The 18306-nt window shown below is 39.3% G+C and overlaps 1 protein-coding gene across 2 annotated transcripts in view; it reads right to left on the bottom strand.

Annotated features, from left to right (window-relative positions):
• Positions 1 to 18306, bottom strand: part of DOCK4 (dedicator of cytokinesis 4) — a 469573-nt gene that overhangs the window by 194283 nt on the left and 256984 nt on the right. For both annotated transcript variants that reach the window (XM_047763518.1, XM_047763519.1), the window contains exon 13: positions 649 to 774. In XM_047763518.1, coding sequence (XP_047619474.1) covers positions 649 to 774 — 126 coding nt within the window. The remainder of the gene's footprint in view (positions 1 to 648; positions 775 to 18306) is intronic.

Genomic DNA, 18306 nt, shown 5'->3' with positions numbered 1-18306 from the left:
TATCTGTGGTGGACAAATCCTCCAAGAAAAGCAAACCATTGCTTAATAACTGTTCTTGTCAAAACCTGTAAGGATTTCCCCTAAGTGAGTTCAATAACACGTTCCACCAGAGGGCAAACTATTTTCCGGCTTCTACTTCAGTTTTCTTTCATATTATGATCACAATGAAATGCAATCACAGACCCTGCAAGTTAGCCACCGCAATGCAATCAAAATGTAAAGATTTTTCATTTCATATATTTTTTTTTCCTTTTAGGTCCGCACCTGCGGCGTATAGAAGTTCCCAGGCTAAGGGTCAAATCAGAGCTGCAGCTGCCAGCCTACATCACAGCTACAGCAACACAGGATCTGAGCCACGTCCCCGACCTACACCACAGCTCATGGCAAAGCCAGATCCTTAACCCACTGAGTGAGGCCAGGGATTGAACCCTCATCCTCATGGATAACTAGTGGGGTTTGTTACCACAAAGCCACAACAAGAACGCCTGTAAAGATATTTTTTAAAAAAGAATGAATATACCTCATTTCATTCTTTGGCATGGCCCACTGGAACTCGTCGAGGTTGACAATGTGACAAATTTCTGGAGTGTCACAAAAAGACAAAAGAGCCATACTTATAGCCATACTGGGTCATCCTTAGTCACTTACCAGGCATGATGATATTAGAAAAACCCAACTTCCTGGTGATGGATACTCCATGAGAAAACACTGATGAGTACTCCCTTCTGATCTGTTCAATGTCTCCGTGCAAGAGTTGTAGGGAAACTGCTAAACCTAAAATAAATCAGAGACCAGAGTTAAAAATACTAGGGCAGAAAGAGCATGAACAGACACTGAAATTGCTTCAACCAGCTGCGATCGATGGTATCATTGTTTCAAAGACAAAAATCAACAGAATCTCTAAGATGAATATTTAGATAACACTTCTCCAACTTGACTACCTGAGTTTTCCCACTTATAAGAAGGTTCCTAGGAACTGGAAAAAACAAAAACAAAAAACCTGAACAGAACACTAAGAAGAGCATGTCTGGCTTCTATCCCCAAAACCCCCTTCTCTAGGTGCCACACTCAACAGAAATACTGCTGCATCAGCTCCATTTCAGGAACAGAGAGTGGCCATCTAGCCCTAGCAGACACTGATCTCAAAATGAGAGTTCTAATTTTTTTAAAAAATGCTATAAGGAAAAAAAAAAAACGCTATAAGGCCTGCGAATAAGTATTTATCAAATATCATAAAGATAAACACCAATCAAAGTCATATAACAATCCAAAGACCTTAAGGACATTCATAGCGATTTTTTAAAATTTTAGGTAACAATGGTGATTACAATGAAACAAAGATTATATTCTTAATATAATACACAGTAGAAAGTCATAATCCCATTCTTTACTACTGAGCAGAATTTAGCAGGATGCAGGCTACTTTGAAAAACAAAAGGGAATTTACTCAGTAAAAGAGTAAAATTATCTTTTTTTGTTTTATCCCAATCACAGTGACATTACCACAGTGGCAGATATAAGACAAGTGACACTTTTTTCATATCTTATTTTCCCAACTTTCAGGCAAGAACTAAAGAAAAGAAAGTAATGTCCTATCTTTTTTCATGGGTTTGTGTTATTTCCAACTTGCTACTTCTCTTTCAGCCTTTTAATTTCCCGTTCCTTTTTTCTTCTATTATTTTAAAATAAGAAAGACAAAAAAAAAAAAAAATCCCTCATGTACATTAATGATAGAAAATGAAACCAGTCAAAGGTGACTTTTTTTTGGCCACACCTGCAGCATGAAGAAGTTCCCAGGCCAGGCATCAAACCTGAGCCAAAGCAGTGACACATCTGATCCTTGACCTGTGGAGCCACACAGGAACTCTAAAGGTGACTTATTTTTAAAAGTGCTTTCAGTCATCACTAACCTGAACTCAATTTTTTTTTTTTTCCGGCTTTTTAAGGCCACACCTGAGGCATATGGAGGTTCCCAGGCTAGGGGTCAAATCAGAGCTACAGCTGCCGTCCTACACCACAGCCACAGCAACGCAGGATCTGAGCTGCATCTGTAACCTACACCACAGCTCACGCCAACACCAGATCCTTAACCCACTGAGTGAGACCAGGGACTGAACCCACAACCTCGTGGTTCCTAGTTGGATTCATTTCCACTTCGCCACAAAAGGAACTCTGACCTGAACTCAATTTTAAAATAAATTTGGGGGCTCCCTGCTGGCCTACCATTTAAGGATCCAGTGTTGTCACTGCTGTGGTGCGGGTTTGATCCCTGGCCTGGGAACATCCACATGTGAATCCAGCCAAAAAAAAAAAAAAAGAGGAGGTTGGAGTCCAGAGGATGATAAATCTGTAACCCAAAGGTCCTCTGTTTACATCATTCCATATCACCCTTTCCATGCAATAACATACATACTATTGTGCAAGCTGTCATTTCTAATTCCCAGCTCTCAGTACTACTATGGGCAAACACAGGTCCTAAGCACGCCCACAACCATGCTGGGATGAGGCGGACATGCAAAACAGTTGGCATTTATCTAGATTAGGGTCTGCCTTTCACTCTCCTTCAGTGACGTGAAGAAACAACCATAAAAGCAGAGCTTTATTGGTTGGTTTGCTTGCTTTTCAAGAGACTGATTAAAACATCAGAAAGATGTGCTCTCTGAAAAAAGCACTAAGCTCAGAGAGAAGATAGAGCCTTTCCTGGGGTTCAAACCTGACCTAGATGAGGCACACCCAAGGGGCAAGGACACAGGAAATGAAGCACAGGGTTGTGATTGCATCCCTGTGTCCTCACGATTCCTGGTGTGCAGACCTGCTAGAGGGCTGGTGTCAGAGAGATGTTGTGAGAATTAGATTAAATCTGGCAGGCACGTGGGAACTTTAATTCAATCTTCATCCTATTTTTACTTAACTATCCTTTAGCTCCCTCCACACCCCCACTGCAGGAGTTGGGTGATGGAAGGCGAGAAACAGAGGAAAGTCTGCTCTCCAAAGGCACATGGAATGAAGCAGGGGAGAAAGAGCGCTCTGGATGGTTCGATGGAGACAATTTCAACGTGGTCCTATTGGTTCCTTTTAAAACCTAGAGTCCACAGCCAGCGAACGAAGACAAACTCACATGTTATAATCCATCTGTCCCAGCAGCTATTTCTTCCTGACTCATGCTCCTCCGCTACCCCCACCTCATTACTGGTGCTTCTGTTCGCCTCCTACTTCTGTCCTTTGCCTTCAAAACACTCACCCACACCATCACCATCACCAGGAGCTGATATTTGTAGACTAGCAGTGTGTGCCAGCCATGGTGCATACGTCCTTCCTGCTGCGGAGAACTGTTCCGATTCTGGGTACTATAAGCAATGCTTTCACACAGAGAATTAGAGGCACCAAACCAAATTCTTGAGGCCCCGTGATGTTTTGCAAGGGCAGACCATTTTACCAGAACGTCTCAGAAAAGGATCTGATGAGGCACTACCAACGTTATGTGGTTATGTACAAAGAAGGAAGAGAAGAGAACTAAACCGTAATGAAAACAACAAAGCGATCACGCTGTTCGAGGTAGAGGCTGGAGGAGGAAAAGTGATCAGGAGTCTTGCTGGACCCTATGAGAACCACAATTCACTTAACCATCAGTGATTTTTTTTTTTTTCCAGCGTAAGTTAATACAGAGGATAAGACACTGAAAAAAGGCATTCAGTCAGAGACAAGGGGAATGCAAACAAAAATGGAAGATAGGAAATAGAGAAAAAAATGCTTCAGGGAAACATGGCGATACAAGCATGAGCAGAGAAATGCATCAATGTTCTCAAGATAGTAAGAGCCATAGGGAGGAGACACTACAAGGATAGAGAGGACCCAAGTAGAAGAAAATTAGAAAGGAGCCAGCTAGTGGGTAAGGGAAGGCCACAAGGGGGGAAAAAAGACAAAAACAGGGGGAAAAGGAAAATTGGGCCTTTAAGAGTTAAATGCACCCTAAAATTTGTTTGGAAGATATAGTAGTTTTTAATCTATAGGTTTAGAAAGATATAGATGAAAGCCCCAGGCATAATGGCTGCATTTGTCCAGCCAACTGATACTAATTTGGGGGAGAGGGGAAGTTACGGTCATTTTGAGGTGACTTAATTTCTCCAGAAAGAAGAACTTGGAGAGATTCAAACCTGGAAAGGTCAACTGGGCCAAGCGCTTGGGTCTTCCCAAGTCAACTAACTGCCATAAAAACACACAACACTTCACAAAGAAACAGGAAAGAGTGGGTGTACTTTCAGGAAGACAAAGAAACACAATATACCGGTGAATCAACAGGGACCAGCCCACCAAGAGCTATTATAATACTATCTAATTTTCAACGAGGCAAACTCCTGAGCCTATTTTTACAGTGGTTCTTAATTATCATAACTACAATGAACAGGTTGGATAAATGACTCACTAGACAATAAGAAATAATGTGCTAACACAAAGAAACTACTCTGCACTACAAAGGAGAGACTTTTCAAATATCCACCCTTTCCAATGACTTAAGGGTTAGTCCTATGCTTTCAAGAGTATAATTTATTTATTTATTTTTAATATTTTTTTTAATTTTCCCACTGTACAGCAAGGGGGTCAGGTTATCCTTACATGTATACATTACAATTACATTTTTCCCCCACCCTTTCTTCTGATGCAACGTGAGTATCTAGACAAAGTTCTCAATGCTACTCAGCAGGATCTCCTTGTAAATCTATTCTAAGTTGTGTCTGATAAGCCCAATCAAGAGTATAATTTATGACAGAGACTATGTTCACAGAGCAGTATTTTTTTCCCCCATTCTCTTTCTTGTCAGACAACTTCACTGTCTTTGCCTTATCTGCTACCTCTAGAGGCAGAGCAACTTCTAAAACTTTATCTGCACACCTGAACTTACTCCTGCCACAATTCAAACTGTCCACATTGGGCAAGGCAGTAGCTTCCAGCTTTTGAGAAAGGTAGAAGATGAGATATAAGGATGTATAATCCAATAATGAAAGTAGCACACACGTAAGTAGAACATGAAGTGGTATGGGTTAGGTGCATGGTAGGAAATTTTTTTTTTTAGGGGTGCACCTTTGGTATATGGAAATTCCCAGGCTAGGGGCTGGATTGGATGTCAGTTGCAGGCCTTCGCCACAGGCACAGCAACACCTGATCTGAGCCATATCTGCAACTTAAACAGCAGCTTGTGGCAATGCCAGTTCCTTAACCCGCTGAGTGAGGCCAGGGATCAAACCCACATCCTCATGGACACCTGTCAGGTTCTTAACCCATTGAGCCACAACAAGAACTCCCATGAAAGACTATTAAAATAAGGAAACATGAGCTATTGAGAGAATCTGAAAGTTCAGAGATTTCTTTTTTTAAACAGGGATTTATGACAACCAATAAGATAAAACTAGGTTGGATTTTTAATTTCACAAAATAGATCAATAACGTTTCACAATCAATGTTTTTCTGGCCCTTCAAATAAATACAAAAAAATGAGATAGTTAAGAAAGAAATGTTCCCCTTATTAGAAGAAACAATCATTAAACCACACTTTTATAATCAGTCTAGATTGTTTAATGCCCAATTATAAAGATTTGATACCTAATTTTAAACAGACGCCTAGTCATGAATTCATCTAGAGTCTGTCACAAAATATATTTTTCATGATTAAACTCAGCTTATGGAGTAATACTACAGGAAAGAAAGGCTTGGCATTTGTTAAACCAAATGTGGTCGATTATTTGGAGGCTCTCATTTCTTATGAATTGAAGCTAACTCACTCTACAAGATGATTCCTTTTAAATTCATGGAATTCTGCACTTTTACATAAAAAGTGGCAAGCACGGCATGATTTATAAGTAGCAGGCAAAATTAATTTTAGACTAGATCAGCCATTTTGCCACCAATGAACCAAGTAACACGTAGCTGCAAATGTACAGTGATGCAAAAATGGAAAATAGTGACAAACAGATTTGATAAATACATGCTGTGATTAAGTGTGCAATTTAAGAAGTTTATCACACAGTCTCATGACCCTGACTCAGTATTAACTTCTCTATGCTCGGGTTTCCATATCTGCAAAATAAAGAGTAATGATACCAACTCCATAAAATAAAGGAAGTGCTCAAACATGTTAGCAGCTGCTATACAACTACCACCACCACTGCTATTAATGATACCACACCATTCTTTCTCTTTCCAGCTGTGCTCACTTGGTATTTAAGCAGTCCACTAATTGCCTTACGATGACTTCTTGAAAATAATTTTAGAAATTCTGTATAGTTCTTTCCAACCACTAGAAGCTAAGCACCAAGAGGACGAAGATTTGGACTTGCTCTCTTACCTGCTGTATTACTAGTGTCTTGAATAATGCAGACATACAGGTTTTTTTTTTTTTGATTCAGGAATGTGAAAACTCTCCTTGCTCATTTTTTCACAACATTTTCTTTTTCATTATCAACCTATTCTTCTACCTTTTACTTAAGTCTTTTCCTGAGAGTGTGTTATCTAAACATTTTGGGAGACACAGCTGAGGGAATATACAACTGATGCTTAGAAGTGAGTCCTCTAATACTGGGCTTGAAAGAGCTACTTTCTGTGGTCAAGAGGTGACAAGGGTACATTTCAGTGAAACAGAAATGCCAAGGTTATGCTGTTGAATTTAAATTAACTCAGTAGTTTGGAAAAATCCATAGCTATGAAATCCAATGTAAGTAACTGGTCTCAGTCAAGTGGCCTGAAAAAACGTTTATGTATAAAGCCACTTTGACACCTACGGGACCTGAGATTGCTATGGAAAAAGCAATACCTATTTAAGATATAAATAAAATAACAACAACAATAATCAATCATGAAATAATAGGCAATGAGGGCGAGTGAGCAGATATAACGAAGTATGTGTTGGAGTTCCCTGGTGGCTCAGCAGTTTAAGGATCCAGCATTGTCACTGCAGCTGTTTGGGTTGCTGTTGTGCCGAGGGTTGATCCCAGGCCAGGAAACTTCTGCATGCCACAGGTGCAGCCAAAAAAAAAAAAAAAACAAAAAAAAAAACAAAAATGAAACTTAAGTCCCCAAGTGTTAGGTCCCCCTTCCCTTTGGGGGCACCCAAAGGAGTGTTGCCCCTCTGGTTTACAGCTCCCTCTTCATTGTCAGCAGGATGTCCCTTCCTTTCTTTGGAGCTTAGTTTACTACTTCGTACCAGGTCTGGGTTGTTATGTGATTGTAAAGGAAGGGGAGGTTAGAAGAGGCAGTCTACAAATTTCAAAAGCCATTTTAAAATCCTTGAAATAACTACTGTTTTCCAATAACACAAGCAGTCCATGAAGAACAAAGAGTGTGCCTTCAGTGAACAATTAAGTTGTAACTGTAAATGGGCGAATTAATTAACCAAGCAAAAATGTACTCTATGTAGTATGTAAGAACTATCAATCTCACCAATATTTAATTCAAAGACTGTTCTTTGCTCCAAAAATTTTATAAATGTGCCAAATTAAAGCATAAAATAAAATCACAATATTGATTAAATAAGGGACTTGAGAAGTGTAAAAAGTACTTACTACTATACAATTACATTTTTCTTTTTAATTCTCCTGAGTGTCTATACAAGCACAGAAGAAAAATGATAAATTTTAAAATACATGTTCTAAAAATAAATGTGCCAAAAACATGTGAGCTAAGAATAGATGTGCTAGTAATGCAGAAGTATTTTCACAAGCAGGGTATTCAAAGGTCACATTACAAACCAAAACTGTTAGGAAACGAACCCCTGAAGTGACCTATGGGGGGAGGAAAGGAAGAATATACTTGGCATATATCTATTAATCCCTACTCGTTTAACTGTCTCCATTAGAATTTTCATGAAGTTTGGAGTTCCCATCATGGTGCAGTGGTTAACGAATCTGACTAAGAACCATGAGGTTGTGGGTTCGATTCCTGGCCTTGCTCAGTGGGTTAAGGATCCGGCGTTGCCGTGAGCTGTGGTGTAGGTTGCAGACGTGGCTCGGATCCCGCATTGCTGTGGCTCTGGCGTAGGCCGGCGGCTACAGCTCCGATTGGACCCCTAGCCTGGGAACCTCCACATGCGGCGGGAGCAGCCCAAGAAATGGCAAAAAGACTAAAAAAAAAAAAAAAAAAAAAGAATTTTCATGAAGTTTGATGACTAAACTGAAATAGTCTTTTCGTTCCATGTTCAGCATTTTAATATATCCACATTAAGAAAAAGTCCAAAAGACTGCTTCATTTACTTTTTCCCTCAGTATCAAATAAAGAGCTCTGAATTAGGCTCTTGATCTCAAGTCAGGATATTCTAACACTTAAGGAAACATTTCAGCAAATGAGACTAAATGAACAAGATTATATATATTTGGAAGAAAATCGTATATAACATGCCACCAATCTAAATAAACAAACAAAGACAGGGAATGGTTTGTTTAGCAAAGAAGGTTTTTTGTTGTTTATTTTGTTTGTTTGTTTTTGTTAAAGCTGGCACAGGGAGAGGACTCAACATACAACAGGGAAGTATGACCAAAGACAGAAACACATGGAATGGGTAAAAAATGTTTTGCCCTATTGTTCTTCCTTTTTTTTTTTTTTTTTTTCTTTTCATTTTAGGGCCGCACCCATGGCATAAGGAAGTTCCTAGGCTAGGGGTCAAATTGGAGCTGCAGTTGCTGGCCTAGACCACAGCCACAGCAACACAGGATCCGAGTTGTGTCTGTGACCTACACCACAGCTCACAGCAATGCTGAATCCTTAACCCACCGAGCAAGGCCAGGGATTGAACCCGAGTCCTCATGAATACTAGTTGGGTTTGTTACCACTGAGCCACAACAAGGACTCCTGCCCTGCTGTTCTTTTGTTGCTGTTTTTGTTTGTTTGTTTTTCTTTTGTTAAACCACTGGGGTCTTCTGATTCCTAGTAAAATTACTGAAGGTTGTATCATGAGTTTGGTTTCTAACTGTCAAAAAGCATGGACTTCTGGGGTATGTTCATTTATAGTATCACAACACTATGTGGCGACTCATACCACAATCAAAAGAGGGTAGACTGGGTTGACAGCAGAATGTAGGGAGAGACAGGAAAGGGCAGCCGGGCCCCATCTTGGAAGATTTCAAGCCCTAATATATATATTCAAGCCTTACTGTTAGACTCTTAAATGCTTTCATGTTTCTCATATATATAAGAAATAATATGAAGAACATCTCCTACATTTTGGAATATGTCTTGAAAATAGTGCCTTAGAAATGAGGTTATTAGGGGAGATTAAGAGCTCTTTTAAGAATTTTGCCACATTAACAAAATCAAAAGCAGCTAGGATGGTCATTTTGGAATAAAAATTAACACCATGTAGAAGCCACAATGGGAGCTTTTTTTTCCCCCTACAAACACTATTTCTTAACAGTCCTTGCATGCTGTGTCTGTGTTTGAAAGGTAGGAGGGGTAGGGGGCTAAACCAACAACCCAATTGAAAAATGGGCAGAAGACCTGAATAGACATTTTTCCAAATAAGATATACACATGGCCAAAAGACACAGGAAAAAATGCTCAACATCACTAATTATTAGAGAAATGCAAATCAAAACTACAATGAAGTACCACCTTACACCGGTCAGAACAGCCATCATTAACAAGTCAGGAAATAACAAATGCTGGAGAGAGTATGGAGAAAAGGGTACCTTCCTACACTGTTGGTGGGAATGTAAGCTGGTACAACCACTGTGGAAAATAGTATGGAGGTACCTCAGAAAACTTAATATAGACTCACATATGACCCAGCAATCCCACTCCCGGGCATATTTCCAGACAAAACTATCACTGAAAAAGATACATGCATCCTATCATGCATGTAGTGGAATACTACTCAGCCATAAAAAAGAACAAAATAATGTCATTTTGCAGCAACACAGATGGAACTAGAGATCCTCATACTAAGTGAAGTAAGTCAGAAAGAGAAAGACAAATGCCATATGCTATCACTTATACAGGGAATCAAATATATGGCACAAATGAACCTATCTACAGAAAAGAAACAGACTCATGGGCATGGAGAGCAGACTTGTGGTTGCCAAGTGGGAGGGCGAGGGAGTGGGAGGGACTGGGAGTTTGGGGTTGGTAGATGCTAACTGTTGCATTCGGAGTGGACAGGCAATGAGATCCTGCTGTATAGCAGAGGGAACTACATCCAGTCACTTGTGATGGAACATGATGGAGGATAATGTAAAAAAAAGAATGTATATATATATATATTTTTTTCACATTCTTGTGAATATAAGAATTTGCAAAGTGACTGGGTCACTTTGCTGTACAGCAAAAATTGACAGAACATTGTAAATCAACTGTAATTTTAAAAAATATTAAAAAAAAGAAAGATAGGGGACTAAGGGTAAAACCTAATTGCTAGGACTTCTACACTTGAACCACAAATTATTAACAGTGTGAGATTTCAGCAAAACTTCCTAAAGATGATATTATTAGATTTTTCATAAATTCATCTTCAATAAAATCTACTCATTTCTGAAATCCTAAGACTTCATTATTATCAGAGGAGGGATTTTTACTTCTCTTCCCTTCTATGTGCTTGATTTATCAGATCTCTCATCTGAGTTTTGCTTTGGGTACTAGAATATTCTATGCTGTGTCTTTAAGGTGAGGTAACTGACTTTTAAAATAAAACTCTAGAAGCATACATAACTTCCAGGGGTACATCCTGGCTGAAGCAAGCAGTAAAACCTTGAAAGGATCAGGCCAGGCGTTTATAACTGAGAGGTCAGATGCAGGGTCTCAGGGCTTCCGGAACAGAGGAGAGAAAGGAAGCCAAATGTCTAGTAGGAGTGGTGTCAAGTGAGACAACACTGCTGGAAAATGAGTCAACTGAGCAAAACACAGAGGCACTGGGAAGAGATGAGAGTGCAGAAATGGGCCAGGTTAGATGAAGAAATAAAATGGGAGCCGTGATAGAATTATAGGCCTTCTGAAAGGTAGGCTCATTACACAATGCAGGGCGCTAGTGGCTCAGAGCCTCCACCCAGCAGGACAACTGTCTTTTTCAACACTGGCATATTGAAAACCCAGACACTTAGGTCGTTAATGTCACGGCTGCTCAAATCTGGTGATGTTTCTCCTCTTTAGGATGCACTTTGAAAACCAACTTAAGAGGGGAAAAAAAGTACTACTCTCCTTTCTAAATAGTCATAGCTTGATTTCTGATTTTCAGCCAGTATTATTCAATTTGTGAAATGTCTATTGCCAAACACTTCCTTAAACTGAGGAAATAAAAACTTAAATTTTAAAGGCAAGGCAAGACAAATTTAAAACATAAAATATTCCTTTGCACTTCTGGGTTCATTCCCTCCCCTCTGGCTTGTATGTTGAATCTGCACTGTGCATTAACCAGACCTCCCCAATGGCAGGAATACCTGCTCAACCATAAAGATCAATTTTTCTTCTTCTCAAGCCAGCCATGTAATTCTTTAGAAGATGGCATTTCTTTCTCAAGTCCTATAAGGTACCCACCACTCACCTTGCGTGTATAAATACCTGTGGTGAACTTTATGCACAATGCCGATATATCACTTCTTTTTAAAGAGAACAGTTGGTATAGCTAAGAGATGGTCAGATAATCTGAGGAGATACTGGACCTCACCTACTTGCAGTTCTTAGCTTAAATACTCACTTATCACACATGCACTTGTATGTTCACTGCAGCACTATTGAAAATAGCCAAGTCATGGAAACAACCTAAATGTCCATCAACAGATGAATGGATTAAGAAGATGTGGTATATATACACAATGGAATACTACTTGGCCATAAAAAGATCAAACTAACGCCATTTGCAGCAACATGGATGGAACTAGAGACTCTCATGCTAAGTGAAGTCTGAAAGAGAAAGACAAATACTGTATGATATCACATATCTGGAATCTAATATATGGCACAAATGAACCTTTCCACAGAAAAGAAACTCTTGGACTTGGAAAAAAGACTTGTGGTTGACAAGGGGGAGAGGGAGGGAGTGGGATGGACCAGGAGTTTGGGGTTAATAGATGCAAACTATTGCCTTTGGAATGGATAAGCAATGAGATCCTGCTGTATAGCACTGGGAACTATATCTAGTCACTTGTGATGGAGCATGAGAATGTGAGAAAAAGGAATGTATAGGTGTACGTGTGACTGGGTCACCTTGCTGTACAGTAGGAAATTGACAGAACACTAAACTAGCTATAATGGAAAAATATAAAAATCATTAATAAAAAAATACGTATGAACTTTATGTTACTAGCTGTACAGGATTATTGTTTCTTGCATTAGCAAATGTATGACTGAGCCTCAGATAAAATTAATGATGATTAGGTGACTTGAAACACTTGATCAAATATACAGTCCCATAAGATCAACGATTGTAATGGTATAACTCTAGATATGGGAAGAAGCAACAAGGGGGAACCATTTCCTAGACTACAACAGACTAATAAGACAGGCAGTTGACAGGCTTTTGCTACTGTTAACAGGACCTTGTCCAGTAAGAGCACACTGAGTGGCTTACCAACAAAATCTCTGCCTGACCTGGGAATGTGCATTCTCAGCACCATAGGACAAACTGGTCACAAAATACCTCCCAAAGCCTGGTCAAAATTAAGACCAAAAGGGAAAGGATTGTGAAATAGAGAATGCTGCTCACCATCCAGTTCTACAAGAATTAAGTCCTCAGCTACTGCAGTGGCTGAACAACAGCACAGAGCAAAGATCAGGATGAGGCACTCTGTGCTCTGGGAAAACCAGCAGAACTGGTCCTCAAAGGGTCAGATATTTTCAGGAGAAAATTTTATGAACCCAAGTTCTTGCATCTTTCCATACTTAGACAACTTCTAAAACCATCACCTAAGACATCTGTACCTCAAGAGTAGCAGTAACCTTCTACCAAGACGTGTGCTTGACTGCACACGCCCCTGTCAGAAACACGTCGATCCTGACCACCCTGAGCTCTCTTCTGCCTTCACCTCTTGGGAACAGTTCTCTGACCTCTCTGAGACTGTCTCCTGGCTCATAATCCTCTGGTTGGCTTGAATAAGATTTCCCATTTCTTTCTTAGACTGACCATAATTTTTTTTCACCTGCAAACTTAACTCTTAAAGGGTGCAATTTTGACACCACAGAGGATAAATCAAAGACTCTAACTACAGGCTCACCTTCTGAAAATCATTTCCCTGAGATCTTTGAATACATAACCCTATCCATCGGGATGCCTACTTCCTCACACGTAAAAGGTATGATAAATATGAGCAAATAACCCTGTAATTTTAACTACTAGCCCATAGATTACTATTTCAAAGTCTTGGGAAGGCTTTTATGTTTTCTTTAAAGAAGTGGTTAGCCCGTGGCTAAGAGTTATTGAGGAAATATGACTGAAGTAATGTGTAAGTCATGGGATATCAAACTACGGGACAGACGAGACATCTGAAATTGTTTACTTTCACTGAGTCTTAACCAGCAAAGAAATTTATTGACCAGAAATGAGAGATGAAGAGGGACCCACCGGTACAGAGTGGAAGCTCTAACTGCAGAAGTGGATGAAACCATTCAGAGGGAATTAACATTTCCTTTTAGCACAGGAGATTTTTGACCTTAAAGTTTCCATCTTTATTCGGATTTGAGATATTAATATTTCAGTGGTATACATGAAGAATTAAGGTTAAAAAAGTTGTTTGTTTTATTTCTACTATAACTATTACTTACTTATTTGCAATTTTTTCAAGATCTGAAGCACATGGCAAGCCATTGGTTAAAAACTACTTTTTAAAAATGAATATAGAGCATAATAACATACAAGTGTAATTTAATATCTGTTATTTTAACTTATTGAAATACTTGCCATAAATGGCAAATTTTTTCTACGTAGCCAATCTTCCATATAGTATTGCTAGTGATTATATCTAAATTAGCAAAATATAATTAAAAGAATAAAATTGGCTCTAATCACTACTTCCATTAGTTTATAGTTTGGGTTTGTGTCTTTTTTAAGTCAAACATCTTAAAGCATATTTTAGTACCATATTTTGAACTATATCTTTTTTCTTCACTGTCATGAAAAGAGAATGGCTGAAAGGAAATTAAAAAGATATGACAACTGCATGCAATACAGCCTGAGTTTCTTTTGTTACAACGGACATTGAGCAAACTGTCAAAATCTGAATAAGATCTATAGATTAGATAAGAATATTTTATCAATATTAGCTTCCTGATTTTGATCATTGTGTTGTAGTTATGCTGCCATGTCCCCGAGTAAGCAGGGGCAGAGGGGAATAATTCTTTCAATTTGTTCTTAAACAGCTTAGGTGGAAAAAGTACATGTGTACGATATACATGTATGTGGGTGTTTATATATGTATGCGTATATGTGTGTGTGTATATATATATATATATATATATATATATATATATACACGCATGTATGTATAAACTTCAGGGGCACTGATGCAATCCTTAAGAATTCAGTAATATTAAAGAGTCTATATAATATACAACATATAATTATACACGTATGTATCATATATATATAAAGCACGTGTTTGTGTATCTGTATACAGAGAAAGAGAGAGAAGTATAAAGCAGATACAGTAAAACACTAACTTCTGAGAACTTAGGAGGTTTTTTTTGTTTTTTGTTTTTTTGCTTTTTAGGGCCACACTTGTGGCATATGGAAGTTCTCAGGCTAGGGGCTGAATCAGAGTTCCAGGTGCCAGCCTACACCACAGCCACAGCAACACGAGATCCGAGCTGTGTCTGTGACCTACACCACAGCTCACGGCAACGCTGGATCCCCGACCCACGGAGCGAGGCCAGGGATCAAACCTGCATCCGCTTGGACACTAGTCAGATTCACTTCCATTATCAACAGGGACTCCCAACTTAGGAGTTTTTTGGTACTATTCTTGCAGCTTTACTGAAAGTAAAATTAATTGAAAATTAAAAACTCTAAAAATAGAAAGAGTGTGGCTTAATAATTAGGAAATTCCAAAAGTGACCAAAAAGGTCACATACTATATGTCTAGCCAATAGGCGGTGCCAATAAGTACAAGTGTTCTCTCTTTCTTTCTTTTTTTTTTGGCCGCACCTGGTATTCAGGGACTATGGGGCCAGGAATCAAACCAACACCATAGCAGGGAGTCCAGCTACAGCAGTGACAATGCTAGATCATTAACCCTCTGAGCCACCAGGGAACTTCAGTACTAGTGTTCTTTAGACAACAGTAGAAAGAAAAGTTACTAAATGCAATGTTCAAAAATCAAGAGCATTGACACTATCATTAAGAATTACACCAGGATGGGAGTTCCTGTCGTGGCACAGCGGTTAACGAATCCGACTAGGAACCATCAGGTTGCGGGTTTGATCCCTGGCCTCACTGAGTGGGTTAAGGATCTGGCATTGTGGTGAGTTGTGGTGTAGGTCGCAGATGAGGCAAAACATACAGTGGACATGAATGCAATCATAAAACTCAGCTTACTAAGTCAAAAAGCAGATTGTAGAAATAAACTGATTAGCAAATGTGATTCTTCTAGTTGTAAGCTACATGTGCAAATGATAGGAAATAAGATTCATAAATACACAGATAATACGAAAATACTCTGAAGTTTCTCTTAGAACATACATACTGAACTGGAGCCAAGGATTTTTACACAATTTATTTCAGGTCGTAGAACTGAATGTGTCTCAAATCGTACTGGCTCAGTCCTAATTCACATTCCTAGAATTCAACTGCTAATGTCTATCAGAGGTGATGCTTATAATAATCATTTGCTCAACAAGCCTAAACCAGGCTCATTTTCATGACTATTTTCAGAATTTCAAATTCTCACAAAATTATTTACGGATTTTAAAAATCCCCTAAAGTACAACTTTGGAACTCTCAAACTACCCAACCTAACTAGATCTAACCACAGAGATACATTAATTCAATTATATTTTTATCTTTAAAAGTTAAATGGGGAGTTCCCATTGTGGCTCAGTGGAAATGAATCTGACTAGCATCTATGAGGACCCAGGTTCAATCCCTGGCCTCGTGTGGCTGTGGCCTAGGCCAGCGGCTACAGCTCCGATTCGATCCCTGGCCCGGGAACCTTCATGTGCCTCGGGTGCAACCCTAAAAAGACAAACAAAATTAAAAAATAAAAAATAAAGGTTAAATGGATCATCTGAAATTTTCTCCCAGTTTCTAAATTCAACAAAGATAGTGGTTAATGTACCTTTGCTATGTAAGTCTTAGGTTAGAGAGGAAAAAAAAACTAGTTAAGTAGACAAAACTTTTTCTCTATTAAATAGACTAGATTACAATTCCAAGCGACAGGAGGATATCAGTGAAGCATAAAAGGCCTGGAAATTAGGTAGTAGACTTTGTTTCTAAAGCTAATTTCAAAGTTATCCTTTTTTTTTTCTTTCTTTATTTAGTACAATGACCAAGGAATAGCAGGGAGAAAGCAGGGGGAAAAAACAATACTTTGTTGAGTGAACTTAATTTTCTTGAAAACATTTGAATGCATTGCTTCCATTTAATCAGCTACTCCATGGTCCGAGGAGAAAACAGTGGAAGTCAACCCACCTATCCACTGTGATAGTTTGAACATTAGGCACTCCAATTTCCGACTTCAATTCTGTATACCTTTGCTTCCCCCACTATTTTAAAGTCATTAGATGCCTCTCTTCCAATGATAAAGCCAAAAAGTTCCTAAAAACCCATCTGCTGTTTTTATAACTGCCTTCTCTCAAGACAGGGAATGGATCAAGGTGACAATAGAACAAAGACCTACCAAGACTGAATGGGAGAGACTTAAATGGAAAGAGTAAAGGGCTAAGTTATTAATTTTCATTTTTAATTTAATTTTTCTTTTTCAGCTAAACCTACAGCACATGGAAGTTCCCAGGCCAGGGGTCGAATCTGAGCTGGAGCTGTGACTTACACCACAGCTACAGCAACACCGGATCTTTAACCCATGGCACTGGGCCAGGGATCGAACTCGTGCCTCCATGAATCCACTGTGCCATGGCAGAAATTCCTAATTCACTAAATTTCAAGAGTTTCTTTCTGAGCTTTCTTTCTCTGAAACAGTATTTTGGAGTGATGAACCTTAGGGCTGGGTTGGCCTTGCCTTGAGAAAGCTAGAAGGATCAGGAGGAGAATGGAGGAATAGAAGGCAGATAGATGCTGGCTGTGTAGAGTTGGTGGGGCTCAAGCTTGAAAGGAGAAGGATGGAGAAGGGTGGGCCATACAGACAGGACAGCAGACTGGGCTTTGCAGCGAAAGCCAAGTATAACGAGCATATATCAGGCTGTCTAGCAATGTAAGTATCAGAATAGGCAGCAAAATGGAAGAGGGATTCTGCCAAAGTGAGGGTGGGGGGGGCCCTGTAGACAGGGCTCTATGGTATAACAGTTTCATTCACTCTTTCCAAAGATACAGCAAGGAGGTTTCTGTTTGTTTCAGTAAATGGCTGTAAACAGAATTGGTAACACTCAGGGAATAGGGTGGTTTGCATCTTACTTTCTAGTAGCCTGATTCAGGATTCCAGGAAGAGTAAGTGGTCAATCAGTCAACAGAATGGACGAAGCACATGGAACATGTGGAGCATGTCTAAACACCCACAAAATTTCCCAAGGAAATAGAATGTGCTGCCTTTCCTTCCTGGAGCTAATCAATGGAACCAATCAGAAGACCCAGCAAGAGATGTTAGCAATCAACTGGGCAGAGATGAGATGGAACAAACAAAGAGTAGGAAGGGTCAGTTCAATGAGCCAACCTACCAATAACCCAGCTCTACTATTCTCCAAGTCTTCATTAAGAAGATCAAATCAGGATCCACTTTGAAAAAAATAAAACAAAGTGATCCGACTTAAGAAGAAGGGGTAAAATACTTCAGATGATGACTCCAAAGTAGGTAAACAACAACTACTAACACTGAATAGACATTCATTATGTATCAAGTCCCATGCTACATGCTTTGCATACATTTTCTCTTTTAATCCTTCTAATAACCTGGGAGGAGGAGGATAGCCCTACTATCGCAGTAAAACTTGATTCAAACTTAGGGCATCTTACTTCCAGAGCAAAGCTCTTAGGAGTGATACTTTCTTAGAGACGTCTTCCATCTGAAAGTAGAGAGAAATGTGTGGTTTGGCCTGACTTGGACCCTGACCTCACAGGATACAGAGTCAGTTATGTTAGGAGTCTACTTGGAGGTGTAAATCAACACTCATCATTGAGTACTTCGCCATGACTCAAGAGCCAACTGGGTATCGCCTCAGTTTGGACAAAGATAT

The sequence above is a fragment of the Phacochoerus africanus genome, chromosome 16 (genome assembly GCF_016906955.1).
Source record: "Phacochoerus africanus isolate WHEZ1 chromosome 16, ROS_Pafr_v1, whole genome shotgun sequence".
In the NCBI taxonomy this organism is placed as follows: Eukaryota; Metazoa; Chordata; class Mammalia; order Artiodactyla; family Suidae; genus Phacochoerus; species Phacochoerus africanus.
The sequence above is the reverse complement of the archived record's forward strand: the minus strand, read 5'-3'. Positions and strand labels throughout refer to the sequence as shown.